The 17,103-nt window shown below is 40.7% G+C and overlaps 1 protein-coding gene across 1 annotated transcript; it reads right to left on the bottom strand.

Moving 5' to 3' along the window:
* Positions 1 to 1,632: 1,632 nt before the first annotated feature.
* Positions 1,633 to 7,984, bottom strand: LOC139415902 (high mobility group protein B3-like). Its single transcript, XM_071164061.1, has 5 exons — positions 7,897 to 7,984; positions 4,953 to 5,174; positions 4,176 to 4,315; positions 3,797 to 3,971; positions 1,633 to 3,162 (listed from the first exon to the last, which is right to left on the bottom strand). Exons 2-5 carry the CDS (start codon positions 5,100 to 5,102, stop codon positions 3,007 to 3,009), a joined length of 621 nt encoding a protein of 206 aa, XP_071020162.1. The 5' UTR covers positions 5,103 to 5,174; positions 7,897 to 7,984; the 3' UTR covers positions 1,633 to 3,006.
* Between the last annotated feature and the right edge of the window lie 9,119 nt (positions 7,985 to 17,103).

The raw sequence follows: 17,103 nt of genomic DNA, 5'->3' as shown, positions 1-17,103 counted from the left end.
TGTTTAGTGAGTCCGCCAGATCAGAGGCTGTAGGGATGACCAGGGATGTTCTCTGTTTAGTGAGTCCGCCAGATCAGAGGCAGTAGGGATGACCAGGGATGTTCTCTGTTTAGTGAGTCCGCCAGATCAGAGCCAGTAGGGATGACCAGGGATGTTCTCTGTTTAGTGAGTCCGCCAGATCAGAGGCTGTAGGGATGACCAGGGATGTTCTCTGTTTAGTGAGTCCGCCAGATCAGAGGCAGTAGGGATGACCAGGGATGTTCTCTGTTTAGTGAGTCCGCCAGATCAGAGGCAGTAGGGATGACCAGGGATGTTCTCTGTTTAGTGAGTCCGCCAGATCAGAGGCAGTAGGGATGACCAGGGATGTTCTCTGTTTAGTGAGTCCTCCAGATCAGAGGCAGTAGGGATGACCAGGGATGTTCTCTGTTTAGTGAGTCCTCCAGATCAGAGGCAGTAGGGATGACCAGGGATGTTCTCTGTTTAGTGAGTCTGCCAGATCAGAGGCAGTAGGGATGACCAGGGATGTTCTCTGTTTAGTGAGTCTGCCAGATCAGAGGCAGTAGGGATGACCAGGGATGTTCTCTGTTTAGTGAGTCCTCCAGATCAGAGGCAGTAGGGATGACCAGGGATGTTCTCTGTTTAGTGAGTCCTCCAGATCAGAGGCAGTAGGGATGACCAGGGATGTTCTCTGTTTAGTGAGTCTGCCAGATCAGAGGCAGTAGGGATGACCAGGGATGTTCTCTGTTTAGTGAGTCTGCCAGATCAGAGGCAGTAGGGATGACCAGGGATGTTCTCTGTTTAGTGAGTCCTCCAGATCAGAGGCAGTAGGGATGACCAGGGATGTTCTCTGTTTAGTGAGTCCTCCAGATCAGAGGCAGTAGGGATGACCAGGGATGTTCTCTGTTTAGTGTGTGAATTGGTCCATTTTCCTTCTTCTAGAAGTAAAGAGGTCAATCATTCTTCTAGAAGTAAAGAGGTCAATCATTCTTCTAATAGTAAAGTACAGAGGTCAATCATTCTTCTAGGTGTAAAGAGGTCAATCCTTCTTCTAAGAGTAAAGTAGAGTTCAATCATTCTTCTAGGTGTAAAGAGGTCAATCATTCTTCTAGGTGTAAAGAGGTCAATCATTCTTCTAGGTGTAAAGAGGTCAATCATTCTTCTAGGTGTAAAGAGGTCAATCATTCTTCTAAGAGTAAAGTACAGAGTTCAATCATTCTTCTAGGAGTAAAGAGGTCAATCATTCTTCTAGGTGTAAAGAGGTCAATCATTCTTCTAGGTGTAAAGAGGTCAATCATTCTTCTAGGTGTAAAGAGGTCAATCATTCTTCTAGGTGTAAAGAGGTCAATCATTCTTCTAGGTGTAAAGAGGTCAATCATTCTTCTAGGTGTAAAGAGTTCAATCATTCTTCTAGGTGTAAAGAGGTCAATCATTCTTCTAATAGTAAAGTATAAGTTCAATGAGAAATGTATGTTCTCTTTATTGCAGATCCACTTTTAGTTATAATAATATTCAGACAACTTGTTGAATAATGATGATATGTGTTTGGGGGGGTTTCACGTGACAAGATGAGAAGGTTTTGTAGAGAGAGACTTTCAAGCAGCAAAATGAAAATCATTAATACATAACACCACGTGTAAAAATTTCATACTTTAATAATAATTCCAAACATAGCTTTTTCTAAACATACAAAAAAGAAAAAATCTTAGATACAGATAAGTACAGGTTTATTTTCTTCAATAGTCGTGCTTTTTCACTCAGTGTCGTTTTTTGTTTTTCATCATGAGAGATCTTACAACAACGAACGGTTAAAATGCACTTAGCCAAAAAGGAAATTATAGTTTCCATTATATACTGTTGTTTGGATGTTTTCCATCCTCCTCGGTTTCAAAGGAGCGAATCTTAACTTTCACTTAAGTCAAATTTTCACTTTGTCTCCCATTGACATCAATGCATGACTAAGTGAAAATGTGACTGTAGTGGAAGTTACTAAACGACCCTGAACCATAGTATTAAATTACTGTTGGCCAGCAGACACTAGCTAACCAGCCACTACTGTTCGTTTACATGGGAGGCTGTTGAACTGGGAGTTAGTTTCACCATGGCAACACTTCCTGGTGCAACAACCAACAAACAGCTACACAAACAGCCACCTAGATACAACAACACCACCCCTACTAGATATGTGCAATCAGAAATCACCTTACATCTGGAGGCCTCAGAAAAATAATCATTACAAATTTATTTAAAAAAAAAAACGTGGACTAAAGTCTAAGTCAACCATATACAGTAAAACAACACCTTGCACATTCTTTTTAAAAACAAAGTCCCAGATGGCGCCCTATTCCCTATATAGTGCACTACTTTTAACCAGAGCACCATGGGATTCCTTATAGGCCCTAGTCAAAAGTAGTGCACTATATAAGGAATAGGGTGTAATTTGGGACGAATCCCAGAAACAAAAAGGTGTTTATATATACTGCAATGCTACCACTGGTTTTAAATGCTTCTCCGTTGAATCGATATAGAGCCTGTTAAAGAGACAATGCTAGGCGGGTTTTGAGGAAGACACTGGACAGTGCTGGTGAGATGGACACGGTAACACAAACACACACACACACACGAGCACACACACACACAGATACACACACACAGCTGTTGGGGGGGGGGGGGTGTATTAGGGGTCTACTTCGAGTTCAATCACAGTTGCCATAGTAACGTACAGTCTCAACATCTTAACTTGACACAATGTACAAATAGAACTTTACAGAAGCAGTTAACACAAAATTAACATAATGACAACGTCAAAACAACAAAGAGGTGGAAGGAGGGAATTGAATGAAGGAGGGAAGGGCGCAGAGCAATGTCATTAAGGAACATAAAAATATATCACCTGTGTTTCTTCTTAACCCTACAAATCGCATTTCAAACTGGAAAGGAAAACGCACGACTTAATAATCATCATTATCGTCACCATCATAATAAAACACAAAACAGAACTCAGGCGATCTACTCGTCATCCTCCTCCTCATCCTCCTCCTCCTCGTCTTCCTCATCGTCGTCATCATCATCGTCGTCCATATTACTCTTCGTCATGGGCTTTGGGGCCATTGCCATGCTCGGAACTACCACTTTGCCCTTACCGGACTTATAGTCAGCAACGTCCTGGGGGGGAGAGAGAGAGAGAGAGTCAAATGTGTTATTCGACTGGCTGGGACAACATTGGGTGTTGTCCGGGCTACACTGGCTAATCAACAGTGGTGGATATTGGTGTCCAATTTGAGCTTCTCACTTGGGGTCAGGTGACAGAAACACACTGGATTCTATTTCCTTTGATTGGTTGATTGGTTGGTAGATGTTTTGATCGGCAGCGATGTTGTCAGGTTATTATTAAAGTGAAAGTTGTTTTTAATAAGGTACCTGGTTGAAGTGTGTGTATGTGTGTGTGTGTGTGTGTGTGTGTGTGTGTGTGTGTGTGTGTGTGTGTGTGTGTGTGTGTGTGTGTGTGTGTGTGTGTGTGTGTGTGTGTGTGTGTGTGTGTGTGTGTGTGTGTGTGAAAATGTCAGTCAGGTTGTTCCATTGCTCCCCCAGTTTCTTGGCCACGTCCCCGATGCCTAGGCTGGGGTGCTGGGCCTTGTGTGTGTGTGAAAATGTGCAATGTGTGACTGTAAAACGGTGCAGATATCAGATACAAGGTGTCATGTAACCAATCAATTCATCAATCAATATAAATGTTACTTCCTGGTAATTGTCTTTGTGTGTATGTGGTACAATACAATACACAGGTAAGTTAGTTTACCTTCTGGTATTTGTCTTTGAGTTTGTTGGCCTTGATCAGGTAGGGCTGTTTGGTGGCATCAGTCAGGTTGTTCCATTGCTCCCCCAGTTTCTTGGCCACGTCCCCGATGCCCAGGCTGGGGTGCTGGGCCTTGATCTTGGGCCGGTGGTCCGCACAGAAGATGAAGAAACCAGAGCTGTGGAGAAATTAATATTTGATTTATTATTGTGATTTTTTTTCTTCATTTTAGTGTGTCGTGATGTCTGATGTGTGTATTGATATACTTACTGAAAACCAAAACATGAGTGAAGGAGTCTGTGTCTGTGTGTCTGTCTGTCTGTGTCTGTCTGTCTGTGACTCCATCCATGTATGTGTGTGCCAGTCTGTGTGTGATACGTACGAGGGCCTCTTTGGTGCGTTGGGGTCCTTCTTCCTTCCCTTCTTGCCTCCAGGGGCGAAGTGCATCATCTCGTTGTCGTAACGCACCTTATCCTGCTTCGCCATGTCGTCAAACTTCCCCTTCTCCTTACCAGACATCGTCTGGGGGAAAAAAATCACAACATTTACACCACTTAAAACATTCCCAGCAATAGACTTTGAAAGGATGGACACATGGGCAGTGTTCATTTGGTACCATACGGGAAAAAAAAACGGATTCAAACAGAGAGGTCTATTGAAGGTCGCCTAATTGTCATTTAATATAAGAAGCCAGCATGATATGTGGTCTTGTTGCGCCACCTGCAGTACGGAACATGTAACCACACCTTAGTCAACAAATAACTTGCCGTTCTTGATTTGTAAGCTTTAGGCTACCACCCGGGTTTGTCCTTTAGGGGAACAATAGATTTGGGAGCAAAAGATCGATTGAATTTAATTTTGCTAAAACTGAATTAAATGAACTTGACCTCTGTCCCAATAACCATTTGTGTGGGCTGCGTAGTGTGATGTATTGGCCAGGCAACACTACATGGCATGCTAGTTAATAATCTCAATCCCATGATCCTCATTATCTCATCTCTAGAACTGTGAAATAAGATGTGAAAATATATTTTTTTGCATAAAAAGCATGATATGTCAACAATCAATGAATCAACTTCATTGTGATAACTAACTAGAAATTGTTATTAATTGTCCTTCAGGGACCAATAAAGTCTCTATCCATCCATCCATTCCTCACCTTCCATCTTCCGGAGCACTTCTTGGAGAACTCAGCGAAGTTGACAGGTATCTCAGGGGTCTTCTTCTTGTGCTCCTCACGGCAGGTCTGAACGAAGTAGGCGTAGGAGGACATCTTGCCCTTGGGCTTCCCTGGAGTGCCTTTAGCCATCCTGGTCACTGGGCGGGGCCTAGCTGTGGTCTGGAACTCGTTGATTGGTTAATTGGTTGATTGGGTCAGTATCTGGTGTGAGTGGAGAGAAGATGAAAATGGGTTAATTCAATGTTGTGGTTTGATTTTCTTCTGGGAAAGTGAACCTGTATACTATTTTTTTTCAGGTGATGCAAGTACCAAAGCACATTGACCACGGCATGTTCATTTCAATGAATATTTCAATAAACATTTGATGACATTTGTGAATGGAGAGTCAAACACAATTCATGTCGGAGACTAACTGTGGTCTTTATTGACAAATGAATTCAGACATAATGTGATTACACAACACCCAACAGATTAATTTAACGTCATTGACCACTGGTGATGGTCAACTTCACATTAATGGCAAACCCCCTTGATGACACAGTGCTTCGGTCACCTCCCTCCAAACACCACTCAAGCCATGAACTTGACAACCCTCTCATGAACTCATTTCATTTCATGTTGTTTTCTAAATTGCTTGTCTTTTTTTTTGTGTTGCTTTAAAGAGCTTTGAGATTCTTTATATAATGAAAAGTACTATAAAAGTTGAATAAATTATGATTATTATAGTAGGTGGTGGAACCATAGAAGGGAACAAGGGAATTATAATTTAGAAGGAGTTCTAAAATAAGAATCAGTTTTAGAATTATAATGAATTCCAATTAGCCCTAGAATAAGAATTGGTTGGAATGCATTTGCATTCTGTAGGTGTGACACGGGAGAAGATGTGGAATTGGCCAAGGAGTCTTAGAATGGAGGAAAATTGGGAATTAAGGAAATGTGGCCATGAGACTATGGGCTGTTGTAATGTCTGTTTTTACTATGTAATTACAATGGAGTGTAAGGTTTTTATTTTCATTTCTCAAAAATACTCAAAATGATTTAACTAGGCTATTTGAGAAATGTAATTCTTGGGAATGTGAATTGATATTTAGATATAAATTCAATTTGAGAAAATAATCGAATTCTAATCTAGATTTAACTAGGCTATTTGAGAAATGTCATTCATGGGAACGTGAATTGATACTTAGATATAAATTCAAATTTGGAAAATAATCGAATTCTAATCTACAAAGTAAATGAGCATTTTTACAAAACACCTCCCATTAGAATCTCAATCAAATAAGAAAGCCCCCACCATATTCTCCCCTCGCCACCGCCCATCTCCTTGTCATTAGCCATTTTCTGCCTTTTATTTTCATATTTTTTAGCTCTCTAAACTTTACTCCATTGCATCCAACGCAACGCGAACTTTACTTTCTTCATACCAGCTATAGTATAGGGAGCGCTCCGACTAGTTACTATGTTGCGATAGAATGAGACGCTTCAACTACACATACAGAGAAAAATAGAGAGGTCATCAACGCGAATTATTCATCTTCCATTTTGTGAAATGCGTCCTCATGAGAGAAACTCCTGTTTATTTTCCACCTTCTTGCCTATTTCAATCTTACTTTTCCAGAAATGTTATTAATTTTTCGGTTTTTAATTCCCCGCTCCGTACGGTAGCTCAGTCCCAGTTCATAGCGCCTAGTATTGGGTAGTGTGGCTGCTATACAGGCGAGGAGAGTGCTGTTCTTCGCTGGAGCTCCCATTGAATAAAATGGCTTCTGTAGAGCGAGGGGAAGGCTTACGGGGCTGACTATGTAACAAAGCGATACACACCCCCCTCGGGTTCCAAGAGCTATAACGACTAAATGTGACCGCTAATTAAAAACAAAACAACGTAGTCAGATAAAACAAAGACCGTTCTTTTTATTCGGGTTAATATATTAAAACTGTCATTTCGTATTTCGTGACATTTCACTGTTTTCTGAAGTTATACCCCTGACTGTCGCTTGGTGCATTGCTCTCGGTAACAAAGACAGTGCGCCAGCCATCCTGCTGCAATCGAGAAGTTGCGAAAATGAATAAAAAGGGGAAAATAAAAATACTTTAATGCAGAAAGTTAGAGATAAACATTTCGAATGGAAAACGAAAAAGTGCAGTATTTTTCGTCCGTAGATAATTTGTTTTTCTCCCAACAATTCCCCGTCCCTTCTCTGCGTTAGCGCTGCCTTTCCTCAATGGTTTAAATCGCCAGCCATTTTACTACATGGTGAGAGCAATCATTTGACTAAGGGCGATAACAAATATCAAAAACAGCTTTTCGACGATGACATTAACATTTTCTTTACATTGTTGAATAGAGATAAAAGAGTTCAGCGGAAAACAAACGTTTTTTCTGAAAATATATGATTATTTATGTAGATGACATCGAAATTGGGTCGCCATAGAAGAACAGTGTTATTCGTAGACAGGCTATAGCCAGCCATATTCACAGTGTTACACACAGCAGCGATGCGTGTGAGGAATACAAGCCTCAGAAAATGACAGTTTAATAACTTTTGGTTACTTTAAAAATCAGGAAAAAACAGAGTCCACGAGACAACAGTGACATGTTCATTTTCTTTATGATAAATGACCGTGTAAACAATATTAAAATAGATCAAGGCCATTCTCAGCAGATTTATGTCAATACCACAATAAATCACACATTATGGGGGAAAAAAATATCAAACACTATTTGCCTGCAAAATGAATAACATCTAAGCACATTTAAACCATAATTGCACTAAAATACCACAGAAAGACTTAACAATAACATAATCTCAATTCAAATTATTAAAATAACCATGTCATTTGACACAAGTAAATGTTATAAATTATTCAAATGGTGGTAGTAAAAAAGAATGCAATGTTGTTATTGTTATAACAAGTAACGTACCTGTATTGATAAGCAGCAGTCAAGTCAGTCTGGATTCTGGAATCCTACAGTCTCGCCTTTCTCCTGTCTTCTCTATCCATATGTAGACAGCCTCGCGCTAGCTCAATACGAGAACGGCCTGATTGGCTAGCGGCCGGGTCGGTTCAAAACAGCCTCCCAAACTGCTGATTGGACGCTGCTCTACACACTTTACGGGTTTCTCGTTGGTGATTGGTCGACAAGGGGAGGGCTTGTCATACCCACGCCTTTGAAAAAGAGCCGCTGAGAAAAGTTTCAGAGTAGTATGAAGAGAAATTCATTGTGAGGAAGGTTGGCTGTGTGTGCAGTAGTACATATGGGTACGGTATATATGCTAACATATAAAGGTTCAATTGGAGGTGTTTTTAGACGGTATGAAACAGCTTTTTCTCTCAGGTGAAAGGTTAAAATAGGACACTAGGCTACAGATACAGATCTGCGGACACCTGTCAAGTCATTGGACTTATAAGGGATGGATATTCCTAATAAAATAATTAATTTAACTACAGTTTTGTATTCTACCTTATATGTAGTGAGAAAATGTATAGTGTATTAGAGTTGGTAGGCCTACAAATGATTTCAATAATCACTGTTGGATAATTGCCCGGTTGTAATCATTTAATAAACTTGAGTTAGATGGTGCCTATATATATTTCTCATTCATTTGAGATTGAAACTTGCAGATCTTCAGAACAGAATGTGCTCTTTTGAGGAAAATGGTCAGAAGAACTTTCGAGTGAACTATCCCTTGAAAGGAGGGGTCCTTCAGATCCAGTCCTTAAGCTCAACAGTGTATGTTGATATCAGATCCAGTCCTTAAGCTCAACAGTGTATGTTGATTTCAGATCCAGTCCTTAAGCTCAACAGTGTATGTTGCTTGTCATTCTTTAGAATGGACTATCCCTTTAAAGGAGGGGTTCATAGGCTGTAGTAGTGTTTGTGGATTTTTATCCTTGACATTTAATCAGAGATTGATTTCAACATGGCAACCAGTGTTTAGACTATCAAACCAATCAATGACATTAATTGATCGTTAATAAGTCCTGGGATGATATGAAAACCAAGCAGAACAACAGCCCTCAAGGCCTGGAGTTGTTTCTCTTTTTTAATATCTTTTAGAAATGTTTTAACATACAGTGGGGAGAACAAGTATTTGATACACTGCCGATTTTGCAGGTTTTCCTACTTACAAAGCATGTAGAGGTCTGTATTTTTTTATCATAGGTACACTTCAACGATAAGAAACGGAATCTAAAACAAAAATCCAGAAAATCACATTGTATGATTTTTAAGTAATTAATTAGCATTTTATTGCATGACATAAGTATTTGATCACCTACCAACCAGTAAGAATTGGGATAAATTGTAGACCTGCACAAGGCTGGGATGGGCTACAGGACAATAGGCAAGCAGCTTGGTGAGAATGCAACAACTGTTGGTGCAATTATTAGAAAATGGAAGAAGTTCAAGATGACGGTCAATCACCCTCGGTCTGGGGCTCCATGCAAGATCTCACCTCGTGGGGCATCAATGATCATGAGGAAGGTGAGGGAGATGAGGAAGGTGAGGAAGGTGAGGGGTCAATGACCTGAAGAGAGCTGGGACCACAGTCTCAAAGAACACCATTAGTAACACACAACGCCATCATGTATTAAAATCCTGCAGCGCACGCAAGGTCCCCCTGCTCAAGCCAGCGCATGTCCAGGCCCGTCTGAAGTTTGCCAATGACCATCTGGATGATCCAGAGGAGGAATGGGAGAAGGTCATGTGGTTTGATGAGACAAAAATAGAGCTTTTTGGTCTAAACTCCACTCGCCATGTTTGGAGGAAGAAGAAGGATTTGTACAACACCAAGAACACCATCCCAACCGTGAAGCATGGAGGTGGAAACATCATTCTTTGGGGATGCTTTTCTGCAAAGGGGACAGGACGACTGCACCGTATTGATGGGAGGATAGATGGGGCCATGTATTGCGATATCTTGGCCAACAACCTCCTTCCCTCAGTAAGAGCATTGAAGATGGGTCGTGGCTGGGTCTTCCAGCATGACAACGACCCGAAACACACAGCCAGGGCAACTAAGGAGTGGCTCCGTAAGAAGCATCTCAAGGTCCTGGAGTGGCCTAGCCAGTCTCCAGACCTGAACCCAATAGAAAATCTTTGGAGGGAGCTGAAAGTCCGTATTGCCCAGCGACAGCCCGAAACCTGAAGGATCTGGAGAAGGTCTGTATGGAAGAGTGGGCCAAAATCCCTGCAGCGGTGTGTGCAAACCTGCTCAAGAACTGCAGGAAACGTATGATGTCTGTAATTGCAAACAAAGGTTTCTGTACCAAATATTAAGTTCTGCTTTTCTGATGTATCAAATACTTATGTCATGCAATAAAATGCTAATTAATTACTTTAAAATCATACAATGTGATTTTCTGGATTTTTGTTTTATATTCCGCCTCTCACAGTTGAAGTGTACCTATAATAAAATTTACAGACCTCTACATGCTTTGTAAGTAGGAAACACTGACGATTTTGCAGGTTATCAAATACTTGTTCTCCCCACTGTATATATTTGACATGTTTTCTTGTTTCAGGACAAAACAATTATCCAGTTATTCTGAAGCCAAACTGAACGCAAGATGACTGACATGATTATCAAGATGTTGACCAATTGTTCCCTTGTTCCCTTGTGCCAATAGTGCAGCAGAACCAGCCCATGGCCTCTCAGAGCAGGGCTCTGGGTATACACGTGGAGCCATCACCATGTTGTTAGTGCTGAACATCCTCAGTATAGAGGCCTGTGCTGAACATCCTCAGTATAGAGGCCTGTGCTGAACATCCTCAGTATAGAGGCCTGTGCTGAACATCCTCAGTATAGAGGCCTGTGCTGAACATTCTCAGTATTGAGGCCTGTGCTGAACATCCTCAGTATAGAGGCCTGTGCTGAACATCCTCAGTATAGAGGCTTGTGCTGAACATCCTCAGTATAGAGGCCTGTGCTGAACATCCTCAGTATAGAGGCCTGTTGGGATGTAGCCTACTGGGTTTTTACACCTCACCTGAATACGTCTAGACTCTTTCTACTTGTTTTAAAGGCACCATGTTACTTCCATTTTCATTGGTCCTGTTAATGCTAATGAAGAATAAATAAATACATACATACAAATAGGTCGTAGGTAACTGATACGACACATTTGTTATTTTGTGCCAAATCATTGCATTGGAGTTAATAGAAAGGTATTTAAAATGTTGCCAATATACAGTACCAGTCAAAAGTTTGGACACACCTACTCATTCCAGGGTTTTTCTTTATTTGTACTATTTCTTTATTTGTACAATTTTCCAAAATGTTGTAGAATAATAGTGAAGACATAAAAACTATGAAAGAACACATATGGAATCATGTAGTAACCAAAAAAAGTGCAGCTGAAAAACATCCCCACACTATGATGTTGCCACCACCATGCTTCACCGTAGGGAGGGTGCCAGGTTTCCTCCAGACGTGACGCTTGGCATTCAGGCCAAAGAGTTCAATATTGGTTTCATCAGACCAGAGAATCTTGTTTCTCATGATCTGAGAGTCTTTAGGTGCCTTTTGACAAACTCAGGGTGGGCTGTCATGTGCCTTTTACTGAGGAGTGGCTTCCGTCTGGACACTCTACCATAAAGGCCTGTTTGGTGATGGTTGTACTTCTGGTAGGTTCTCCCATCTCCACAGAGGAACTCTAGAGCTCTGTCAGAGTGACCATCAGGTTATTGGTCATCTCTCTGACCAAGGCCCTTCTCCCACAATTGCTCAGGGAAGAGTCTTGGTGGATCCAAACTTCTTCCATTTAAGAATGATGGAGACCACTGTGTTCTTTGGTACCCTTCCCCAGATCTGTGCCTCGACACAATCCTGTCTCGGAGCTCTACGGACAATTTCTTCGACCTCATTGCTTGGTTTTTTGCTCTGACATGCACTGTCAACTGTGGGACCTTAAATAGACAGGCGTGTGCCTTTCCAAATCATGTCCAATCAATTGAATTTACCACAGGTGGACTCCATTCAAGTTGTCGACACATCTCAAGGATGATCAATGGAAACAGGATGCACCTGAGCTCAATTTCGAGTCTCATAGTAAAGGGTCTGAATACTTACAGTACCAGTCAAAAGTTTGGACACACCTACTCATTCAAGATTTTTTCTTTATTTGTACTATTTTCTACATTATAGAATAACAGTGAAAACATCAAAAATATGAAATAATAAATAACACATATGGAATCGTGCCGTAACCACAAAAATCAAAATATATTTTATATTTGAGATTCTCCAAAGTAGCCACCCTTTGCCTTGATGACAGCTTTGCACACTCTTGGCATTCTCTCAACCAGCTTCATGAGGTAGTCACTCGGGAATGCATTTCAATTAACAGGTTTGCCTTGTTAAAAGTTAATTTGTGGACTTTCTTTCTTTCTTATTGTGTTTGAACCAGTCAGTTGTGTTGTGACAAGGTAGGGGATGTATACAGAAGATTTGGTAAAATACTTTGTTGATATTATGGCAAGAACAGCTCAAATAAGCAAAGAGAAACGACAGTCCATTATTACTTTAAGACATGAAGGTCAGTTTCTTCAAGTGCAGTCCCAAAAACCACCAAGCACTATGATGAAACTGGCTCTCATGAGGACTGCAACAGAAAAGGAAGACCCAGAGTTACCTCTGCTGCAGAGGATAAGTTCATTAGAGTTACCAGCCTCAGAAATTGCAGCCCAAATAAATGCTTCAGAGAGTTTAAGTAACAGACACATCTCAACATCAAATGTTCAAAGGAGACTGCGTGAAAGGATGATTTCCACATGTGTGGTTCCCACCGTGAAGCATGGAGGAGGAGGTGTGCGGGTGTTTTGCTGATGCAACTGTCAGTGATTTCTTTACAATTCAAGGCCCTTTTAACCAGCATGGCTCCCACAGCAGTCTGCAGCTATATGCCATCCCATCTGGTTTACACTTAGTGTTTTATCATTTGTTTTTGAACAGGACAATGACCCAACACACCTCCAGGCTGTATAAGGGCTATTTGATGAAGAAGGAGTTAATTTTTTAAAAATGTTTTATTTCACCTTTATTTAACCAGGTAGGCCAGTTTACATTTACAACTGCGACCTGAACAAGATAAAGCAAAACAGTGTGACACAAACAACAAAACAGAGTTACACATGGAATAAACAAACATACAGTCAATAACACAATAGGAAACAAAGTCTATCTACAGTGTGTGCAAATGAGGTAAGATAAGGGAGGTAATGCAATAACTAGGCCATAGTGGCAAAATAATTACAATTTAGCCATTAAACACTGGAGTGATAGATGTGCAGAAGATGAATGTGCAAGTAGAGATACTGGGGTGCAAAGGAGCAAAAAAATAAAAAACAGTATGGGGATGAGGTAGTTGGATGGGCTGTTTACAGATTGGCTATGTCCAGGTGCAGTGATCCTGTGAGCTGCTCTGACAGCTGGTGCTTATATTTAGTGAGGAAGATATGAGTCTTCAGCTTCAGTGATTTTTGCAATTAGTTCCAGTCATTGGCAGCAGAGAACTGGAAGGAAAGGCGGTCAAAGTAGGAATTGGCTTTGGGGGTGACCAGTGAAATATAACTGCTGGAGCGCGTGCTACTATGGTGCTGCTATGGTGACTAGTGAGCTGAGATAAGGTGGGGCTTTACCTAGCAAAGACGTATAGATGACCAGTGGGTTTGGCGATGAATATGAAGCGAGGGCCGGCTTTGGTGACAAAACAGATGGCACTGTGATAGACTGCATCCAATTTGCTGAGTAGAGTGTTGGAGGCTATTTTGCAAATTTACTTAACTTGGCAAGTCAGTTAAGAACAAATTCTTATTTTCAATGACAGACAGGAACAGTGGGTTAACTGCCTGTTCAGGGGCAGAACAACAGATTTGTACCTTGTCAGCTGGGGGAGTTGAACTTGCAACCTTTCGGTTACTAGTCCACTAGGCTACCCTGCCGCCCCAATGACATCACCGAAGTCAAGGATCGGTAGGATAGTAAGTTTTATGAGGGTATGTTTGGCAGCATGAGCGAAGGATGCTTTGTTGCAAAATAGGAAGCCTATTCTAGATGTAATTTTGGATTGGAGATGCTTAATGTGAGTCTAAAAGGAGAGTTTACAGTTTAACCAGACACCTAGGTATCTGCATCAGATGACCTGGCATCCACAATCACCTATACTCAAACCAATTGAGATGGTTTGGGATGAGTTGGACCACAGAGTCAAGGAAAAGCAGCTAACACTTGCTCAGCATATGTGACAAATCCTTCAAGACTATTGGAAAATCATTCCAGGTGAAGCTGGTTGAGAGAATGCCAAGAGTGTGCAAACCTGTCATCAAGGCAAAGGGAGGCTACTTGGAAGAATCTAAAATCTAAAATATATTTAGATTTTTTTAAACACTGTTTTGGTTACTACATGATTCCATATGTGTTATTTCATAATTTTAATGTCTTCACTATTATTGTACAATGTAGAAAATAGTACAAATAAAGAAAAACCCTTGAATGAGTAGATGTGTCCAAACTTTTGACTGGTACTGTATACTGTATCAGGAGAAATAATTATGGTCACATGTCTGATGAAGTGAGTTTGAAACCTTTATGTTAGAAGAGATAGTAATGAATGATTAAATGATAGAAAGAAGTGATCAAACAATTGAATTTATCAATCAATTAATTTAATCAATTAGTCAAATCAATGATCAAGCAGAATCATCAGAGACTTTATTGTGATTTTAGTCTGGGGATTTAATTATGTTTTGAGGTAACAATGTTATGATTTAATTATATTTTGAGGTAACAATGTTATGATTTAATTATGTGATTTTATAGGCGACAAATACATGGTAGCGTAAATCAAACTAATTCCCCCTGGGAAATGTATAAAGTAGCCTATATTTATTCCATTCTACAGGAGACTAAGGCATATGATCAAGCTGTGAGACAGGGATAGATAGATATCTGTCAGGACTGATCTATCAATAGACCATTCCGGAAAAGGAGAAAATGCAACCAGACAGTGAGTCAGAAGGCTCCCTTCTTACTCTCTCTTTCTTTCAACAGTTAATTTTAACCCATTATATTGTATGGTATTGTATTCTATTCTCTTCTAGCACATCTACAGTTGAAGTCGTAAGTTTACGCACACTTAGGTTGGAGTCATTAAAACTAGTTTTTCAACCACTCCACAAATTTCTTGTTAACAAACTATATTTTTTGCAAGTCGGTTAGGACATCTACTTTGTGCATGACACAAGTAATTTTTCCAACAATTGTTTACAGACAGATTATTTCACTTATAATTCACTGTATCACAATTCCAGTGGGTCAGAAGTTTACATACAATAGGTTGACTGTGCCTTCAAACAGCTTGGAAAATTCCAGAAAATTATGTCATGGCTTTAGAAGCTTCTGATAGGCTAATTGACATAATTTGAGTCAATTGGAGGTATTTCAAGGCCTACCTTCAAACTCAGTGCCACTTTGCTTGACATCATGGGAAAATCAAAAGAAATCAACCAAGACCTCAGAAAAAAAATTGTAGACCACCACAAATCTGGTTCATCCTTGGGAGCAATTTCCAAGCGCCTGAAGGTATCACGTTCATCTGTACAAACAATAGTACGCAAGTATAAACACCATGGGACCACGCAGCTGTCATACCGCTCAGGAAGGAGATGTGTTCTGTCTCCTAGAGATGAACGTACTTTGGTGCAAAAAGTGCAAATCAATCCCAAAACAACAGCAAAGGACCTTGTGAAGATGCTGGAGAAAACGGGTACAAAAGTATCTATATCCATAGTAAAACAAGTCCTATATCGACATAACCTGAAAGGCCGCTCCTCAAGAAAGAAGCCACTGCTCCAAACCGCCATTAAAAAGACAGACTATGGTTTGCAACTCAACTGCACATGGGGACAAAGATCATACTTTCTGGAGAAATGTCCTCTGGTCTGATTAAACAAAAATAGAACTGTTTGGCCATAATGACCATCGTTGTGTTTGGAGGAAAAGAGGAGATGCTTGCAAGCCGAAGAACACCATCCCAACCGTGAAGCGCGGGGGTGGCAGCATCATGTTGTGGGGGTGCTTTTCTGCAGGAGGGACTGGTGCATTTCACACAATAGATGGCATTGTGAGGTAGGAAAATAATGTGGATATATTGAAGCAATATCTCAAGACATCAGTCAGGAAGTTAAAGCTTGGTCGCAAATGGGTCTTCCAAATGGACAATGACCCCAAGCATACTTCCAAAGTTGTGGCAAAATGGCTTAAGGACAACAAAGTCAAGGTATTGGAGTGGCCATCACAAAGCCCTGACCTCAATCCCATATAAAATGTGTGGGCACAACTGAAAAAGCGTGTGCGAGCGAGGAGGCTTACAAACCTGACTCAGTTACACCAGCTCTGTCAGGAGGAATGGGCCAGAATTCCCTCAACTTATTGTGGAAAGCTTGTGGAAGGCTACCTGAAACGTTTGACCCAAGTTAAACAATTTAAAGGCAATGCTACCAAATATTAATTGAGTGTATGTAAACTTCTGACCCACTGGGAATGTGATGAAAGAAATAAAAGCTGAAATGAATAATTGTCTCTACTATTATTCTGACATTTCACATTCTTAAAATAAAGTGGTGATCCCACCTGACCTAAAACAGGGTATTGTTACTATGATTAAATGTCAGGAATTGTGAAAAACCGAGTTTAAATGTATTTGGCTGAGGTGTAAACTCCCTACTTCAACTGTATTTCATTCTGATTTCAAGGTTGGTCTAATATGGCTACCTCTTGACTAAATAAGCTACAATAGGTCTGAAGGTCATTATGTCATTATGCATTACGACCTCATATGAACAACAGTCCTCTGAGGTTATCCCCTCCCCATCACCCGACGCCTCTGGCTAAGCAGCTGTAGTCTGTAGCTGTAGGGTAAGTGTAATGGCGTGGCAGGTAGCCTAGCGATTAAGAGCATTGGGACAATAACTGAAAGGTTGCTGGTTTGAATCCACGAGCCACCTAGGTGAAAAAAATCTGTCTATGTGCCCATGAGCAAGGCACTTGGCCCTAATTGCTCTTGATACCAGTGTCAGCTAAATGACTAAAATGTATATTGAACTTGCACATCATGCATTGTATTACAC

The sequence above is a fragment of the Oncorhynchus clarkii genome, chromosome 9 (genome assembly GCF_045791955.1).
Source record: "Oncorhynchus clarkii lewisi isolate Uvic-CL-2024 chromosome 9, UVic_Ocla_1.0, whole genome shotgun sequence".
NCBI classification, from domain to species: domain Eukaryota; kingdom Metazoa; phylum Chordata; class Actinopteri; order Salmoniformes; family Salmonidae; genus Oncorhynchus; species Oncorhynchus clarkii.
Note: the sequence above shows the minus strand (reverse complement) of the source record. Positions and strands in the feature narration are given on the sequence as shown.